Genomic DNA, 16,675 nt, shown 5'->3' with positions numbered 1-16,675 from the left:
CTCAAGAGTGTTGAGCAGTTTTGTACAGAAGCAGCCCCTGCTCTGCCCCGCAGCCCCTGTGGGAGCACGCCGGCCCGGGGCCCTGCCCAGGCTGTCGCGTCCCAGTCAGACCCCACGGGCGCCCAGCAGGGCGATGCACAGCTGTGCTGGGCGCACTGGACCCTAACCCAGAGGTCAGTGCATCAGACTCCCCTCTGCCACCAAACCACCTTTTTCAGCCCCTCCCACCCCAACCCTGTGCAAATGTAGAGGGGGGCACGGCAGGAGCTGGTCCCCCCGCCATGGTGTGATGGTTAGCACTCTGGACTCTGAATCTAGTGGTCCGAGTTCCCATCTTGGTGGCACCTGTGTGCCTTCTGTCCCGTCCCCACCCCTGCCCCACTTCACAGTAAGAGTTGCTAGAACTTGAATTTTAAGAAGTCTCGTACAGACACAATCAGTAGCTTCCCCTTTGGTCTCTCCCCATCTATTCCTCTTCATTTCGTCCCCTCCTCTCCCGTTGACCCCCTCCCTCTTTCACTGCGGCCAAGGCCCCGCAGTGACCTAGACAGCGGAGGCTCTGAGGTGTAGCGGCCAGCGCTCTGGACTTCGCACGCAGCCGTCTGAGCTCGGGTCTCAGTAGGACACGTCTGTGACTCTCATCCTCACAGGGAGCCTGCGGGCGAGGACCCGTCGCTGGGCACGCCTCAGCATGTCAGTGATTTCGTGTCTCTGTTCCTATAATGTTCATTTTCCCTTTCTTTGGTTTGGCCTTTTAAAAGGAGACCCGAAGGGGCTCATACCGTGTATTGTCCTGAGGTTTCCACAGGTGCATAAAACCACATTCCATGTTTCCGCCACCTGTACCCCCCGACGTTTGGATGTACAATTGCAGCATTTGCTGATCTGTTTACAGATACACTTTGCATTTCAATTTAAAAACAGGACTTCAGTCCTGGCACCTGCTCTCCTTGCCCTCAAAACATACGGCCCATCTTTCCCGCAATGTACAGGGTCCGGCCCGTCTGAGCCACACTGTGCCCCCTGCTGCCCCTCCCTGGGAGCGAGGCTGGGCCTGAGGTGAGGGGACCCACGTTTGGTGGCTAGGTGAGCTGCTGGCCTGGGCGGCAGCGCCCTCACCTGACCTGGTTGTACTGTGAAGACCTGAGCTCTCACTGCAGGGTGTGGGCCAACACCAGGTGAGGCCCAGAAACACCCGCAGGCACAGGAAGGGTCGCTGCTCCGCGGCCTGGGCGGGCACCACACTGGTACGCGGGAAATGGAAGTTGAGGAGGAAGGACAGGCATCTACACCGGCCCCAGCCCTCCGGCCAAGCAGAAACAGAACTGAGAGGTCCAGGCTCTGATGGGGCCCAGAGATGCCCCGGACCTGTCAGGGGGCTGCTGGGTGGGGCGCGGATGTGGGCTCGCTCACCAGCCACACCCCATGGTGTCTGGACAGTACAGGATGAGGGTGCGACACCCGTGCCGTGGGGCCCCAGAGCACCCACTGGCCTTGGCCGGGAGAGCAGCGCCCACTCACGCAGGGCCCCACACGCAACGCCCCACTCACGCAACGCCCCACACGCAGACACTCTGGACGTGTTTATTCCACTACCAGTTACCACAGAGGATGGCGCCCCAGTGTAAGGGGACTGAGAGCAAACGGTACTCAGTTTCACACAACACCCCAGACGGGCCCGGACAGGGTACAGGAACAACGGCAGAACACTGAGGGAGACCTAACAGGCTGAGGGCTTGAGACGACTGTCCTCCTCTTGTTAGCAAAATCCAAGCGCTTTGAGAAACCAACCCCAGGCCGGCCCTGACCCCTGACCCGACGTGCCGGGGCTCGGCCAGTGGTTGCCAGCCCTTTCTGTTACTGGCTTGTGGGTGAACTTCCTCTCTTCCTGCTCACAGAAGGCAAGCCCCGCGAGCAGGCGAGCAGGGCAGGGCACGCGGTCCTGGAGCGCAGAGGGCCGCCCCGAGCCCGGCGGAGCGGCCAGGCTCGCTGTGTGAGGGCTGGACGGGGGAGGACACCGCCTCAACCAGCCACAGGTCTGATGGGACAGCCTTCACCTGCCTGACCACGCCCAGGCAGGGGCTGAGCAGGGCAGCCCCCTCCCCTCTCCAGCCTTCCACCTGTGACACCTGTCACCCTTGACAGGCCTCCCCCACCACGGTGCGTTCAGCTCCGACCCCAAATGTAGAAGGGCACGTGAGGGGCCTTGTCCCCAGTGCCCACCGACCCCCGTGACAGGACCTGGCTGTAGAAGGAATGCGGCCCGCCGCTGCCGAACCTCGATTCCAGAAAAGCTGGAAATCCAGATTTGTGTGTGAGCCTCCTGATTCCAAAAGGTGGCAGTTTATTCCCATTGTGTCCAAAGTCGGGGTCCTACCCAGGAGACCCACAGCCCGCCTGCTGCGTCTTCCTCTCCACGTCCAGTCTGAGGCACATGAACCAGACAAGGTCTTAGCTCTCCACAGGACACCTTTAGGATTTTTTTTTTAAGCCTAAAAGACAGTGGTCTGTCTCCATTCTTGTTCTTTGGGGTTTTATCGTCTTAGGATAAAAGGATGCACGAGTTACGGCAATCCTCCTCTCAATATACACATCCCAATCACACATATGATGAGACAGCGCCCCCACAGAGTGCAGGAGGCATCCACGGATGGGAAGCAGGGAATTCTGAAAACCAAAGCGATGAAAGAAAAGCTGAGCTTTCTCTTCAGGCGTCTCTGACACCCCCCTTCTCAGGCAGCCTACAGGCCCGGTCTGCTGCATCTTCACCACTTGATGTCCCGGCTGCTGGCGGGCTGCCCCGGGCCCTGGTAGGCTGTGTGCAGGGCCTCCTGGACCCTGGGGGAGTCGGCCCCGCCCAGCCACTCCTGGTACAGCTCCTGCACGTGGGCACTGGTCTCTGGGGCCCGCACGGGGATGGCGGCGTAGATGCCTTCCATCTGCCGCAACAGTGCCCTGTCTGCACGCCCGTCCTCCGCCTGGGCTTGGCCCCTGCCGCTTAAGCATCCTGAAAGACAGAGGGAGGGGCCTCACTCTCCCTCCTCTAGTCCTAGAGCAAAGGTGGTCCTGGGGCAGGAGAGGAGCAGCAACGGCGGGCGGCATCGTGAAGCCAAAGCCTCAAGGTGGGCCCTGGACACGTGTGCCCAAGGCCTCAGGAACCCTGGTCACAAGCTCACAGCCCTGTGTCTTCCAATTCTTCCCTGGTCACATGACCTACACGTGTGTTTACCTCAATCAAAATAACCTGCAAACCCTAGAACTGAGGGCTGTGCATGTAGATCTAGATTTCCAGTTTCCCTTGAACCTCATCAGCGCCAGGAGAGCGCAGAAGCCGTTCTGAGCAGCCCCGTCCTGGTGTCTACGTGCGCTGCTCCCTGCCTGGGCTGCATCCAGGGCCCCCACACCCTGAATACGATACACGCCTCCTACATGTCAGAGCTGCACTCTCAAACGTGGTGGCTGATATTTCGATTTACAGGGCACAAATTCACGTAAAAGAATTTCGAGCAAACTTCTGCCCTGGCCAAGCCTCCCTCCCCCTGTCCCTTGTTCGAGGCAAAGAACTCTGCTCTCCCAGCACGGGGGCTGCTTCTCTCTCCTCAGAGGCCCAGCCCCCAGCTCAAGCACTAACTACAGGGCACAGGTAAGCGCAGCCCAGGCCCATCTCAAATGGCATGCAAGTGCTGGACAACCCCCATGGAGGCCCTGCGTGGACTCCTCACCCCATTTTACCAGCTGCCTCCTTGTCCTCACCTCCTAGCCGCTCCTCCACTCAAGCTATGCCCTGGGTCCCTGGAGCAAAGCTGCCAAGGCTGCTGGGTACCCCCCCAAAGCCAGCGCTTCCCTCTCTGCTCTCAGCATCTCTCACTAGCCCCCCACCCCACCCCAACGCTTGTGGCTTCTCCACCACTGTCCTGTGTCTCCTGTCTGTGCCGCCCACCAGGGCCTCCTCTCCTCCAGCTGGTGTCACACCTGCAACTGCCCACCTGGTGTTTCCACTTGAGCACCTGCGGGTGTCCTCACTCAGAATGGCAGACATCCCTGATCCCTCTGAGTTGGCTCCATCAGCACCCAGGGGCCTGGACCATCAGCAGCCACAGGCTTCCCTCCTCCCCGACACCCACACCGACTCCACTAGCGAGTCCTTCTGAGGGACCCCACCCCAGCCCCTCTTGTTAGCCTCCATGTCTGTGGGCAGTCGCTCGGGGACAGAACCTGGCTAGAGGATGTGGGGGTACCCTGGGTCCAGCCCCAGCCCCCACGTGCCTTGACTCTCCACCAGCCCCTGGAGCCAAGCTGGCTCTCCCTTAGGGCTACCAGGCAGAGACTCTTCTCTGGGACCCCTGAACCAAGGGGGTCTCCAAGGTGACATCTGGGTGCCTGCTCTTTCCTCACGGGGCAGGTGTGAGGGAACGGGAGGGATGATCGTGTTGCAACCACCCGGGCGGCATCTGCGTGCCCTCAAAGCCGAGTGAGGCTCAGGGTGGGCACGGAGGGGCCCTCTTCCCCAGGGACTGTGGGGGGGCCTTACCCCCAGCGCAGGCGAGGACCTCCACGAAGTGGAACGGGAGCCTGCCCTTCTTCAGCTTCAGGACCACATTCTGGAGGTTTCGAAAGCCGTAGGCAGCAGCAAAGCGCAGCAGAACCTCCCCGCTCTTCTCAAGGGTGACCTCCCGGAAGTCCTTGTTCCTGCAAAACGCACAAAGGGAGGCTGCTCTGCCGCGTCCTTCTCCAGCAGCAGGAAGGTCCCTCCAGTCCGCGTCTGGGCGTCGGCAAAGTGGAAAGTCTGCATGTGACACACGAAAGGCCTCTCGGTCTCAACTGACGTGGACTCTGAGCAGAACAGCCCGGCCCTCAGCACGCACGCACGCACACGCACCCTGAGCTGACCACACATGCAGACAGGCGACAGCGTCCCCACGCACCTGAGGGTGCGGTAGGTGACCTCCCCCACGTCCTCGTTGAACAGCTCCTTGGCCGCATGCCTGAAGACGTGTGCCAGGTGCCCATCGGAGCTGGTGCTGTCGTGGCGCCTCACCTCCTCCTCCTTCCGGTCTCCAGACCTCATCAGGCAGAGAGAAGTGACCAGAATTAAATTGGACTTCCACAGTTTTGACCCCAGGTGGCCACAGGAAAAGTGAACTCTGATGGTAAAATGTGGCCTGTGCCCCCAGCTGTGCCTGCAGGGGTCAGGCTTGGCTGCACAGGCAGGGACTTCTCTCCCCCGCGCCAGTCAGGGCGCCGCACAGAACCTCCGGCCCGGGGGCCGGGCGCTGGGACTTGGAGGCTGACTCAAGAGCACACCTGTCTTGAGTCCCAGCTGGGACGAGGCTGCACGGTCAGCCTGGCTCAAGTGCAGGCCATGGCCACAGGCACTCGAGGTGCTTCGATTCTGTGAACCTCAGTCCAGCCTCCCGCACACGGGCCACACACAGACCCGGTGCCGCTATCCGCCAAGGGGCCTGTGTGCGCTACGCACAGTGCCCGTCGTCAGTTAGGGTCACCACTGACCACAGAAACCTGGCCTGCTGCTCCAGATGTAAAGCAACCTGAAGAACCTGCTGTTGCCCCAGAGGCAACCGCCCTGGGGCAGGTGCCGCCGTGGCAGGTCAGGAACAGGTGCAGCTGGAAAGTGGAGCCCCACACTGTCTCAGCACAGCATGTGAGTGACCTCACTGTACAGTAAGGAGGCCCTGGGATGTGTAACCACCAGAAATCACTTAGGAGGCCCCATCCCAAGGTGGCCCTCCCTGCAAAAGCCACTTACAGAGTGTCCATGGCAGCATCTTTCACGGAGAGATCACTTTGCTCCATCATCTGAATAATTTCCCCTGCAGACAAGCAAGAAGTGTCAGGCCCCAGTGGAAGGCCCCATGCCCTTCAGAGCTGCTTCCAGCGTTTCCGTCTTCCTCACAGGAAGCCCTAAGTTAGGGTGGCCTTGGAGGCCGTCCCTCTCACAGACAGCAAAGGGACACAGACAGAATGAAAAAGGCTAATGAAGTGTTTCTTTCTGCTCTTGAAATGAGAGGTCTTTGCAAACAACCCATGGCTCTGCCTCCCACGCAGGAAGCTCTGGGACGGCCTCAGGTTGGTGGGATGACGACCGCACACTGGCTCCATGACAGGACGGGCCATCACCCAGGACGCGACCGCCTGAAAACCAAACCCACCCGCGGACGCCCCTCTGCACCAGGTGAGCACCAGGGGACAGAGCACACCTTCTGCTTCTGCTCTCAGGAAAGACATGACGGAACGTGGATCCTATAAAAGCCCAGTCTCAGGGAAGCAGAAGGTCAGGTTGCAGGGGCTGCTCCTGCCTCAGGGCCCCACAGGAGCCTGCAGAGGGGAGGCCTTTCCAGGGGAGTCCACGGGCTAGAGCTCCAGGCAGGGGACCCATGGAGGGAGCCTCTGCCCCTGAAGGCTGCTCCCGACTCGAGCTGCCCCTCTGCAGGTGCAGCGCTCTGCAAACGGCTCGGGAGATCCCTCTCCACCAGCGCAGAGCCCGCAGAGGCTGAAGTGACGCCCCAGAGCGCCCGTCTTCCTGCTTTTCGGAAGGAGGAAGTTTCCCCGGTGCCTCCAGGGGAGGCGTGGCTGTCAGAAACCTCCCAGGCCAAGTGTGGCCGCCCAGCGCTGCCCGAGCCCTCTCCCTCGGTCCAGGCCACGCGCCCGGTGCTGGAAGCGGGAGCGCTGCCCTCCTCTTCACTGTCCCGGGGCCCTGTCGGTGACCTCAGAGGGTGACCAGTTGGAGGCCCCCACGGTGCTCACCCGGCCCCACCCACCTCTCACCTGAGGTTAACACGCAGTCAGCAGCCCGGGAACCATTCAAAGCTGTGGGAACATCTTCTCGAAGGGCCTCCAGTTTCCTGTCATAGCACGGGGCCACGATGACGTGGAAAATCTGGTCTGGGGACAGGTTCTGTGGGGACAGCAAGCTGTGCCCAGGGTGGTGGAGAAGAGCACACCTACCTGCCACCCAGCCCGGCTGCCTTCTTGGAGCCCAGCTGCTCTGGGTTGAGTCCCATCTCCCACAGACCAGTTCCTGCCCCACTTCCCACCCAGCATTGGCTCCAGGCCCGCCCCCGTGCCTCCCTCACTTGCCTCAGTTCCCACTGCCGCCAGCCCTGCAGGCAATCCTGTACCCAGACCCGCGCTGCCCGGGGACAGAGGTCGGCTTACCTGCCGCCTGGCGAAGTAGTCCTTCACCAGCGAGCCCATGACCTGCTGGGGAGACTTGGCGGTGCAAAGGTGGGGTGTGATGGGGTGGCCAAGCACCCGCTCCGCGTACCGCACCCAGCCTGGGAAGAGACCAGGCCTTCTCACAGCTGCTTCCTCCTCCTTCCCACCACACGCCAGGGATTCTGAGCTCCTGAGACCCTATCCCCACCAGGGGTAAAGCTAACACCTCTTCTTCAAACCTCACCAGGAACGTGCAACAGAACCGTCCCTGAGGCTACCACCTCCCAGCAGCTAGGGACAAAGGGCCCCAGGGGCCTGTGCCCTGGACTGGAGGGTGGGGCAGCGAGCATCCCTGTCAGTCCTGGGCCAGAGAACAGAGTGGGAGAAAGAACTGGTCCCCCAAGAGAGGAGAACGCAGTTAGAGCAGCTATGAGGCAGCCCCCAGGCTGCACGGCTGCAGTGCCGCCATGCTGGCCACAAAGTTGTTCTCGCAGTCCGGGCATGCGGCCACAGCTCCACGGGAGCTGCCGGCCACAGAGCCTAAGTGGATGGCTCCTGCCGCACCCCCTCGGGGGACACAGAGCAGCCAGCCAACCACAGAGCCAGCTGTTTGAGCTGAGGAGCCACAGCACGCCCCCCTTCGCCAGGGACAGGCAGGCCCGGGGGTGCAGGAGCATCGCGTGGGACCCACTTTCCCAAACAAACCAGACACCAGAAAGCAGCCCCATCTGAACACACACCCTGCCAGGCCTGGGATGGCCGACTCACGTGGCCTCCGGGACAGATGGTGGGTTTCTTCCTCTTGGTTTTGTAAGGGGGTGGGAATGATCTCCAACTCTAAGTAACCACACTGTCAACACTACGTTATTAAAGCGTAACCCTAACGACTAATGGGTGGCATGGCAAACGGTAGGAAACTCTGGAGCCACGGTGGTGGGAAGGAGGATAAACCAAGAACAGACACGTGAACAAGACCCTAACACTGGCGTCGCCCGCGGCCGGCTGGGACAGCGCCAGCAGCTGTCCTGGGCGCCCGCTGAGCGAGTGGAGTTCGAACTGAGTCCTCGCCACATGTTCTCGCCCCCCAGCACTTCCCTCCTCCTTCCCTCCTGCACCATCTTCACACGTCTTGCTGTTGCAAAACTTCCTTCCCCAGAGTTAAGAAGCCTGTGACGAACTGTCTCTGGGCCTCAGGCGCCAGACTCCACCCTGAGGCCTATTTAAGTCTGGTCTAAAAAGGGGTCCCGACGGGACCTCAGTATCAGTGTAAAGACACTTCTTATTCTGTAAGTTTTATGTAAACTGGCAAAGGACGGATGAGTGTCGGCCATGTTATTATCTGTAATTATTTGGGTGTCTGAAATATGTCATATTTTTAAGAGAAAATAGATCCACTTTTCTTAATACATATGTTCCTCTCAGAAACTTTAGAAACAGGGATAAATGAAGATAAAACGTTTACACTCAGCTGTCAGCCCCTCCCCCCCCCCACCGCCGCACACCCCACCAAACTACCAGCACAAGTGTGCCAATCGACATAAATGGTGCATCAGGCCAGACTCGTCCCTCCTGGTCTTCAGGCCACTGACCTCTGACCTCACCTGGCCCCCACACCTGCCCCGAGTGCAGGCTCCCCGGATGAAGGGAGACACGGCCCGGCCCTGGGCGCTCACCGGGACAGGCAGAGGTCAGCATGGGCAGCATGGGCTCCTCCTCGCTGTGCTGGTGGTACCTGCGCACGAACTCTTTCTGGCTCTCCAGGATGCTGAAATCCGCAGCTACTGCCATGTCAAAGACGTAGTGCACCCCTGCAGGGAGCGGGCACTCAGCTCCACCGCACGGCGTGGGGCTCCTCTCCCCGCCGGCACCCTCAGAGCCTAGCCTAGCAGACCCTGCAGGCCTTCCTCCTGGGCTGCCTCGGCCACCCTCGGCTACTGGCTCCACCTACTGACTGCGGGAGGACAGGACTGGGCACTTTTTAAACAATAGCACGCATTTTTCACGATAAAATACCTACCATTCTCTCTTCTGCTTCTTACTGTTCTCTCTAAATCTATACTTACAGAAGCACCTCCATATGTAAATTAATGGAATATTAAAAGATACTAGCAGCGTTCTCTCCCAATTCACTGTATAAACCCAATTTCAGTCAGTAACGACCCTTGACATCTTTAAAATGAGTGAGTGAATTGGCTGAGCACATCTTTATGATGACCCTAATTTTGTGTTGTTTTTAATTAACTATCTTTTTCTTCGTAAGTTTTAATATTGGCAGCTAAACTTAAGATAAAATGATTTACTTCACTGTAACTGCTGGAGAGCACATCAAGCAGTTCACGTTACTCCCTGCTGCCAGTCTGCATCTCAAAAGCCGCCGCCCCGGCTGGTGTGGCCCCGGGGACCGCGCTCTGGCCTGTGGACCGAAAGGTCGCCAGTTCCGTCCCCGTCGGGCCAGGTCTCCCGCTGGGGGCGTGCCAGACCAACTGATCGATGTTTCTCTCCCTCCCTTCCCCTCTCTAAAAACAAAATCTTAAAAAAAATTAAAAATCTTAAAAGCAGCCAGTTATCCTTAGAAAGAAACACAAACATTCTAAGTGTCATCTTAAAGGGTCACCTTCAGAAATCAGTTTCCCCGTGAACACGTTTTCATTACGCAGGCTCGCAGATAACGCCTTTCGCTGTGGGACCGCACAGCACCTAGTGACTCGGTCTCTGGTGCGAGCACGGAGGGGCAGGAGGGAGGGGTGCCTCGCCCTGGCAGCGCTGCGCACCCAGAACCTGCTCTGCGCCGAGGGGCACCGAGGCTGGCGGGCTGGTTCCCTCCGTGTTTATTCTAAGTGTCGTCTGACTTTACTATTAGTCCCCACGTATTTACGTCTTTGTGGAATAGTAAGAACTTCTATCTGGCAGATGGCTCAGGTTCCCCCCTCCCATGCCAGCCTCTCACTGGCCGTGCCAGAGGACAGGACGCTGCGGGCCCATGAAGCCCCACCGAGAGCGGGTCAGCACTGCCCCGTGCTCACCCACACTGGAGTCACTGCTGTGTTCCGCGGTGGCTGCCTGTTGCCCTTCACACAGAGGCAGGCCCGTACCCCCTGCTCTGCTCTTCAGGGCTTCCAGGGAAACTGGACACCGGACACCGCAGTGTCACCCTGCACCCCACAAACACGTCCGTGGCCCCCATGAGCCAGGGCAGCACGACACTGACTGCCAAGTGTGGGGCCTCCCCCGTGTCATCCCCCGGCCACCCTGTCTGAAGATAGTCCCTTGCTCCTCTGAGAGGGGCCATCCCCAGCAGTAACACAGCAAGGGGGTGAGTGACACTCACCCACCAGGGGTCATAGGCAGGGTCCCCTCACACTCTTTGAGACTCTCGGGTTCTTTCCTGTCCTGTACCCTTGAAAAGTGAACCCTAGATCCAAACGGGCAGTTTCAATGCAGCCACGGGCTCACAACAGTATCCAAAGGCGCCTCACCCAGACTTTTGAGGAAGCCGCAGAGTCTTCTGGACGCATCGGTGATGCTCAGGCTGAGTTTAGCAGCAAAATAAGGCAGAGACTGAGGACACACCGACACTGCCAGCACCTTGTGCTTTGAGGTGTCACATTTCTAGGAGAAACAGAGCAGAAGGTCACCTGGGCAGCAATTTCACAAGGAGTGACGGGGAGACGCCTCAGTGGGAGACCCGGAGCAGACAGGGTGAGACGGATGATCTGTGCAAAGACTAGTAGAGGAGACAAAAGGAAACATTACAATGAAAATATGGGACATCCCAAGACGTTTCGCCAATTTAAGAAAAGTGTGATACTGATCAATGCAAGTATCTGGAGGAAAATAATTTTAAAGAAAAACAAATTACATTATTGGCCCAGAAGTAACAGAAGTGACTCAGTAACAGTAAAAATACACACGTCTTAAAAAATACACACACACAGAAGTGTTGCCCAGAGACCTGTCCCCTAGGCCGTTCAGTGGCCACTTCTAAGGAGCCAGACCTGTGCTTCCTGTCTCTCTGCCCAACGCCCTGCCCGGGGCATCTCCAGGGCTCCTCGCACTTCATCTCACTCAAATGTCACTGCTACTGGGGAGGGAGCTGTGCTGTGGCCAGGAGGGGATCGGCCTGAGCCTGAAGCCCAGCGGAGCAGGGAAATGGAAACTGCTGTCTCTGACGGCGGCCCTGAGAGGCTGACTCAACACATCCCAGGACCTCCCCAAGTTCTAAGCTTTCAGTTTCGGGTGCTTAGCCACTTCCGCGTACTTATGCCAGTTTGAGCTGCATGTCCATTACCTGCATTTGAAATGCAGGCTGATGTGGGTACCCTCTAGAAGTTTCTGCGAATGTCTATTTAATAGTAAACAGGAGGTCAGTGGAATTTATCACCACTGCTGTTTTGAGGTTGACTTCAAGAACCTAGACAACGTACTCAGAAAAACAGGTGCGAGAGGAACACAGATTGGGAGAGACGAAGCTGATTAATTATGGCCAATAAACACAGGAACCTAAGGCAATCCAGACGACCACGAGAACATTACATCTACAAAATAGCCACACACAAAACAGACACGGAAATCACTTTCGGACACGGCAGCTGCGAGTGACTTCACAGAGCGTCACAGAGGGAAGTGTGTGACAGAGCAACGATGGCGCCCCGCCCTCAGGAACACGTCGCAGCTGTGGAGAGTGGGGGGTGACCTGGCACGAGCACTCCTGCGGCTGCAGTCCTTCAGGAAGGTCACGCGCAGCACAAGCAAGAGGCAGCACATGCACGGATGAGGAGGCTCTACGAGGTGGAGTACAACACCCCCCCACTCCCCCCCAGACAGACCCTCGAATCAGTGAGGCTCCAGTCCAAGCACCACCCCCCCGGACGGCACCCAGGGCTCCAGGCGCCTGTGCAGCTCCCCGTGACCGGGGTAGTCAAGAAAGAACTGGGGCGGGCCTTTCAGCTCACCTGCCCCCGTCTCTCCTTTCTGTCCCTCTCCCCTGTCTTCCTGGCAGGAAGGCCATTCCCGGAAGCCGAGTGATGCCAGGGTAGCTCTGTACAGGAGGCTGCAGGGACTTGCCCCAGCCTGGCGAGCCCCTTAGGACACAACCCTGACCTCTGAGAACAGCATCAGCTTAGTCACCAAAGATCCCATGACCAGGTCACACTACCACTGCATGACCTTGCATGGCGGAGGCCTCCCCCAAGCCCAGGGAGCCTGGTCGGTGGTCCCAGCCACAGCCATTGCCCAAGTCAGTGAGGGAGCGTGACGCTGGGCCATGAGATGTTCTGGTGGGGTGGGGCTCTGCAGAGGGCTGACGACAGCAGGAGACACAGGGGCAGGGCCCAGCTGCGTGCACCATGTCCCAGCAGAGGCTTCCGAGTCCCCCCTTGACCTCCACCCGTCTACTCCAGGCCAGGCTGCCAGATCACACCGGGACGCCATACCTTATTAAGGTTCAGAACGCGGAAGAAGTCCCTGGCATTCTGCTGGGAAACTTGGACTCCTTCTTCTGCGGTCACACAGCTGTCACATGCCAGGCAGTCACTCAGAAGTATCTTGGCATCAGCCAACTTATGGAACTCTCCCTTCTAGGAAAGAAAGATGCTGTTTTGGCCGGTTCTTCGGCACGTGGCTCGCAGGGAGACAGCAGCACAGACACCGACACCAAACACCTGAGATGCCGCCAGGCGGGGCCTGGCGCTCCTGCGGCTGGAGGACACAGCCACAGTAATAGACACCAGCAAGTCACACAGATGACAAGGCCAGCACTGTCACATGGCAGGAGGAAAGCAGCACTCCTGTGTCCTGGGAGCTAGCCTGGACCCTCTCCTCCCTACGGCCCCTCCTCCGCTGCCTCTGGGGGCTCCCGAGCACTCCCCGGTGAGTTCACTCAGCCCCGCGGCCTCCGAGGGAACTCTGAACTGACACAACTCACTGCCGGCTCTGGCACTCCAGGTGCACCGGGGCCCTCGGGCCATCCTCACTAATAGTGACTCCGCTCGCCTGAATGCCCAGGCCACAAACCCGGGTGTCCACCCTCGGCCCCTTCCAGCTTCTCCACTGTGGGCCCATCCAGGCCCCACCGCCCTGTCTCCCACGTGGCACCCTTTGCCACTCCCCTGCCCCAGCAGCTGCAGCTGCCCTCTGTTGCCTGCCCTGCAACACACAGCCAGCCTCCGGGGCTCCCACCCCCACTCCCCAGACCACTTCTGGCCACTCCTTCTCTGGGCCTGGTGGGCTCCACCCCCTCCCTACACACCCCTCAGTTCTCGCCACCCCAGGGCCCACTCCAGCCGCCCTTTCCCTGGCAGGCCCAACCTAACAGGGTGTCTGGGCACTGAGCTGGCGGGGCGCCCGCCTAGACTGTGTGCACATGTTATCTTGCCGTCACCACAGCCGGAGGGGTGTGTGGGGGGGAGTAATCCAACTCCCCGAGTCACTGATAAGGACACTGGGGCTCCCGGGTTAGACGTCTGTCCTAGGTGATGCCCCCAGAGGACGGCGAGAGAAGCCCCAGGCCCAGGGCTGGGGCCCGGTGGCAGCGCCTGCCTCGCCCTTGCGTGTGCGAGGTCGCTGCGTGGGCGGAAGCAGCAGCGCGGGTGCACGAGGGGCCAGGCGAGCACCTGTCAGACTACACGTGCTGTCGGGGCTCTAAACGCAGAGAAAACCTACCCTTGCTTCTCCAGTGCGGCCAGCCCCCGTTGTAAGGTGCTGCCGGGCTCTCTGAGGGAAGGAGCGGCCCTGGCCTCCCCGCACTGCACTGGGGAAAGCAGCGGGGCTTCGCTGAAGTGCTGGTTCCCAGTACGGCCAGACTGTACGCGCACAGAGCCGGCTCACCAGGGGCGCCCGAAGCCACCCCTGCCGCGAGCGAGGGTTCAAAACCTCCAGCGCTGCTGCGTCAGCAGAGACCCTCAGAAAACCGCTTACAGACCCAGCGGCACCAGCGCCGCCCCGCCCGCGCGTTTCTCCCTTCTCTTTCCTCAGAGCAGGGGAGTCAAACTCGTGCAGCCTCGCGGTTGCCTTCGAAGGGCCGAATGTAATTTCAACTCCTTAACAGTTACGGAGAAGTTACATGTATACAGTCCTAAGATTATTGGGGCCCTTCGAAGGCAACCGCGAGGCTGCTGAGGCCCCCGGTGAACACGAGTTTGACACCCCCGCCCTAGAACAACGACGAGCGCGGTGACAGCAGGAGCCCCCGACCCCCGAAGAAAACCAGCGGCTGCTGGTCCCTCCCGGCCGATAAGAAATGGAAAAGTCTACTCGCCTCTCCACTGTCCTGGGCCGGACTCGGCGCACCGACGGAGGCATTCTCCGGGTCATCGGTTTTCGTTTTTTTACTACATTCCTTGAAGAGGCAAAGGCACGTGTGAAGGAACTTTGACCCGGACGCTGTCGAATTAAAACCCCTGCACACTCCGTGCTCCGTTCATCCCCGGAGCAGAAACCTGCTGTCGGGAAAGAGCAGCACCTGCACGCGCGGACACGCCCACCCGCACACCTGCGGCGCCAGCACGGGACCCCGGAAGCCGCGTGTCTCCCACCCACAGGTGAGTCCGCGTCCCCCGACTGGACGCAGGTGCACCGAGGACACCCGAACCCGGAGGCCCTGACGCGCTCTGCAGAGCCGTTTCCTGCGTGATGTTAGGTTAAAAAGGAAGAGCACCTGATGGAATAACGTGTAGGAAGTGGTTCCGTTTTGGAAAAACAACACACCCCCCTGCCCGCGCTGCGCAGTGACTCCCGTCCTCAGCCGGGACTCCGGAGCGGAGGTTGCCAGGTCACCCGGGGCACTCGAGTATGGGAAAGTTAAAACCCCCGGAAACACTGCACCGACTGTTCTCCTCCAGGACGGGCTGCGCTCGGACGGCTCGGACTGCCCGCGGGGCAGCGGTCAGTTGGCTTCTCGGAGGGTTTCGGCTTCAAACACTTGGGAAGGCCGGCTCCGCGCGCGGAGAACCAGCGCCGAGCTCGCACCGCGAGGTCCCGGGAAAGGCGCCCTGACCGCGGCGCAGCGCCGGCAGCTGGGTCCGTCCCACCGACCCCACCAGGCACGCGCCACGCCTGACCCCGCGCTGTCCCAGGCGGCGAGGGGACGCCGTCAGCGAGCAGTCTCGACCCCTGACCCCGACCGCTGACCCCGACCCCGGCCGCACCGACACGTGGGGCCCACCTTCCGCGTGCAGTGCTCACACTTCATCTGGAGCAGGGCAGGCGGGGCTGGCGCGCGTGACCTGAGGAAAGCACCGGGAAACGCGGTCACCGCCGCCGGCCGCCCGCCGCCCTTTGTTGCTGTCGCCCCCGGCGCGGTCCCACCCCCGCGGCCCCACACGGCCAATGAGAGAGCTGGGGCCGGGCCTCGCAGCCAATTGGAGCGCTCAGGGGCGGAGCGCGGCCGGACCCGCCCTGACGCCGCGGAGGCACCGAGCGAGTGGCGGACCCTCCAGAGCAAGCGAGCTGGCCTTGTTCCGGGGCGCACGGAACGGTCAGCTCGGCGCCGGACGCGCACCGCCCTTCCGGCGCGTGCCCGGCCGAGAAGGCGCAGCCCTGGCGGGGAGGGGCGGAGGCGCGGCCCCGGCCTGCCGCCATTGCCTCTCCGAGGCGCCGCACGTAGGACTGGCGCGGCTGCAGTGCGCACGCGCGGCGGGACCCGGGCGCACGCGGTCGGCGGGAGCACGAGGGCGGTGTGAAGTGGCGGCTGCCGGCTGGTCCGGGCCATTGCGTCTTACCTGGCGACTCGATTCTTAACGCTTTTCAGAGAATATTGTTCCTGCAAGTCGTGGTACCACGTGAAGGGCTAAATGGAAATGTTGAACTCTGTTAATGATAAAGTTTTATAAACCCAGTGCATATCCTGCAGCACAATCAGAAATGAACGAGGCAGGACAATTCAGAGGAGAGGGAGAACAGCAAGTTGTGGGTGTCTGTCTGTCCGACACCGGCACCTCCCAGGAATCCCAGAACCTCGCGATCACCGATATGCTCAAGCTGTTCCAAAGCCCAGAAACCTCACTAGGGTTTTGAAGTTTCCCCCTTAAATTTTTTTATTTATAGAACTTTGGTTCATACAGCTTTTAAGAAATGCATTAGTTGAATTGAGGTCTTAACTGGCTGATAGATTGATGTTCTACATTGCTCAAATCCATGTCAGCACCTTTCAGGAAGCATCTTCCATTTTCAGCATGAATAAGTGGATAATTTTAGGTAGTCATTTGCACTGAGAATCGAACCAGAGACCTTTCAGTTCCCAGTCCCGCGCTCAATCCACTGAGCCACACCAGCCAGGGCCATTTCTTATCTTAATAGGGGGAATGCTTCTATAATGACAAATTTTTCTCACCCACTATTTATTATTGTACATTTTACACAGGATAAATGCTTGATTCTTTTCCTTAACTGTCAAAAAATCGGAGTTTGTTTCTCAGCATCCTCCAAAAGTGAACAAAGAATTTAAAAGTATATCATGATGAATTGCGGATTTAAATATGGGTATTTTCAATTCATTTGAACT

At 59.5% G+C, this 16,675-nt stretch overlaps 1 protein-coding gene across 1 annotated transcript; it reads right to left on the bottom strand.

The window, feature by feature from the left end:
- Positions 1-338: 338 nt before the first annotated feature.
- NARF (nuclear prelamin A recognition factor) lies at positions 339-15,496 on the bottom strand. Its single transcript, XM_053911637.2, has 11 exons — positions 15,338-15,496; positions 14,432-14,512; positions 12,609-12,752; positions 10,653-10,785; positions 8,850-8,984; positions 7,177-7,295; positions 6,787-6,916; positions 5,768-5,831; positions 4,926-5,063; positions 4,532-4,689; positions 339-3,007 (listed from the first exon to the last, which is right to left on the bottom strand). Exons 1-11 carry the CDS (start codon positions 15,362-15,364, stop codon positions 2,766-2,768), a joined length of 1,371 nt encoding a protein of 456 aa, XP_053767612.1. The 5' UTR covers positions 15,365-15,496; the 3' UTR covers positions 339-2,765.
- Between the last annotated feature and the right edge of the window lie 1,179 nt (positions 15,497-16,675).

Source organism: Desmodus rotundus, chromosome 9 (assembly GCF_022682495.2).
Source record: "Desmodus rotundus isolate HL8 chromosome 9, HLdesRot8A.1, whole genome shotgun sequence".
Classification (NCBI taxonomy): domain Eukaryota; kingdom Metazoa; phylum Chordata; class Mammalia; order Chiroptera; family Phyllostomidae; genus Desmodus; species Desmodus rotundus.
Note: the sequence above shows the minus strand (reverse complement) of the source record. Positions and strands in the feature narration are given on the sequence as shown.

Coding starts and splice junctions, on each gene's coding strand:
- NARF (XM_053911637.2), bottom strand. CDS start 15,364: ATGAAGTGTGAGCACTGCACGCGGAAG. Junction 14,513..15,337: donor GTGAGCACTGCACGCGGAAG/GTGGGCCCCACG, acceptor TGCCTCTTCAAG/GAATGTAGTAAAAAAACGAA. Junction 5,064..5,767: donor GATGCTGCCATGGACACTCT/GTAAGTGGCTTT, acceptor CTGCCTGATGAG/GTCTGGAGACCGGAAGGAGG.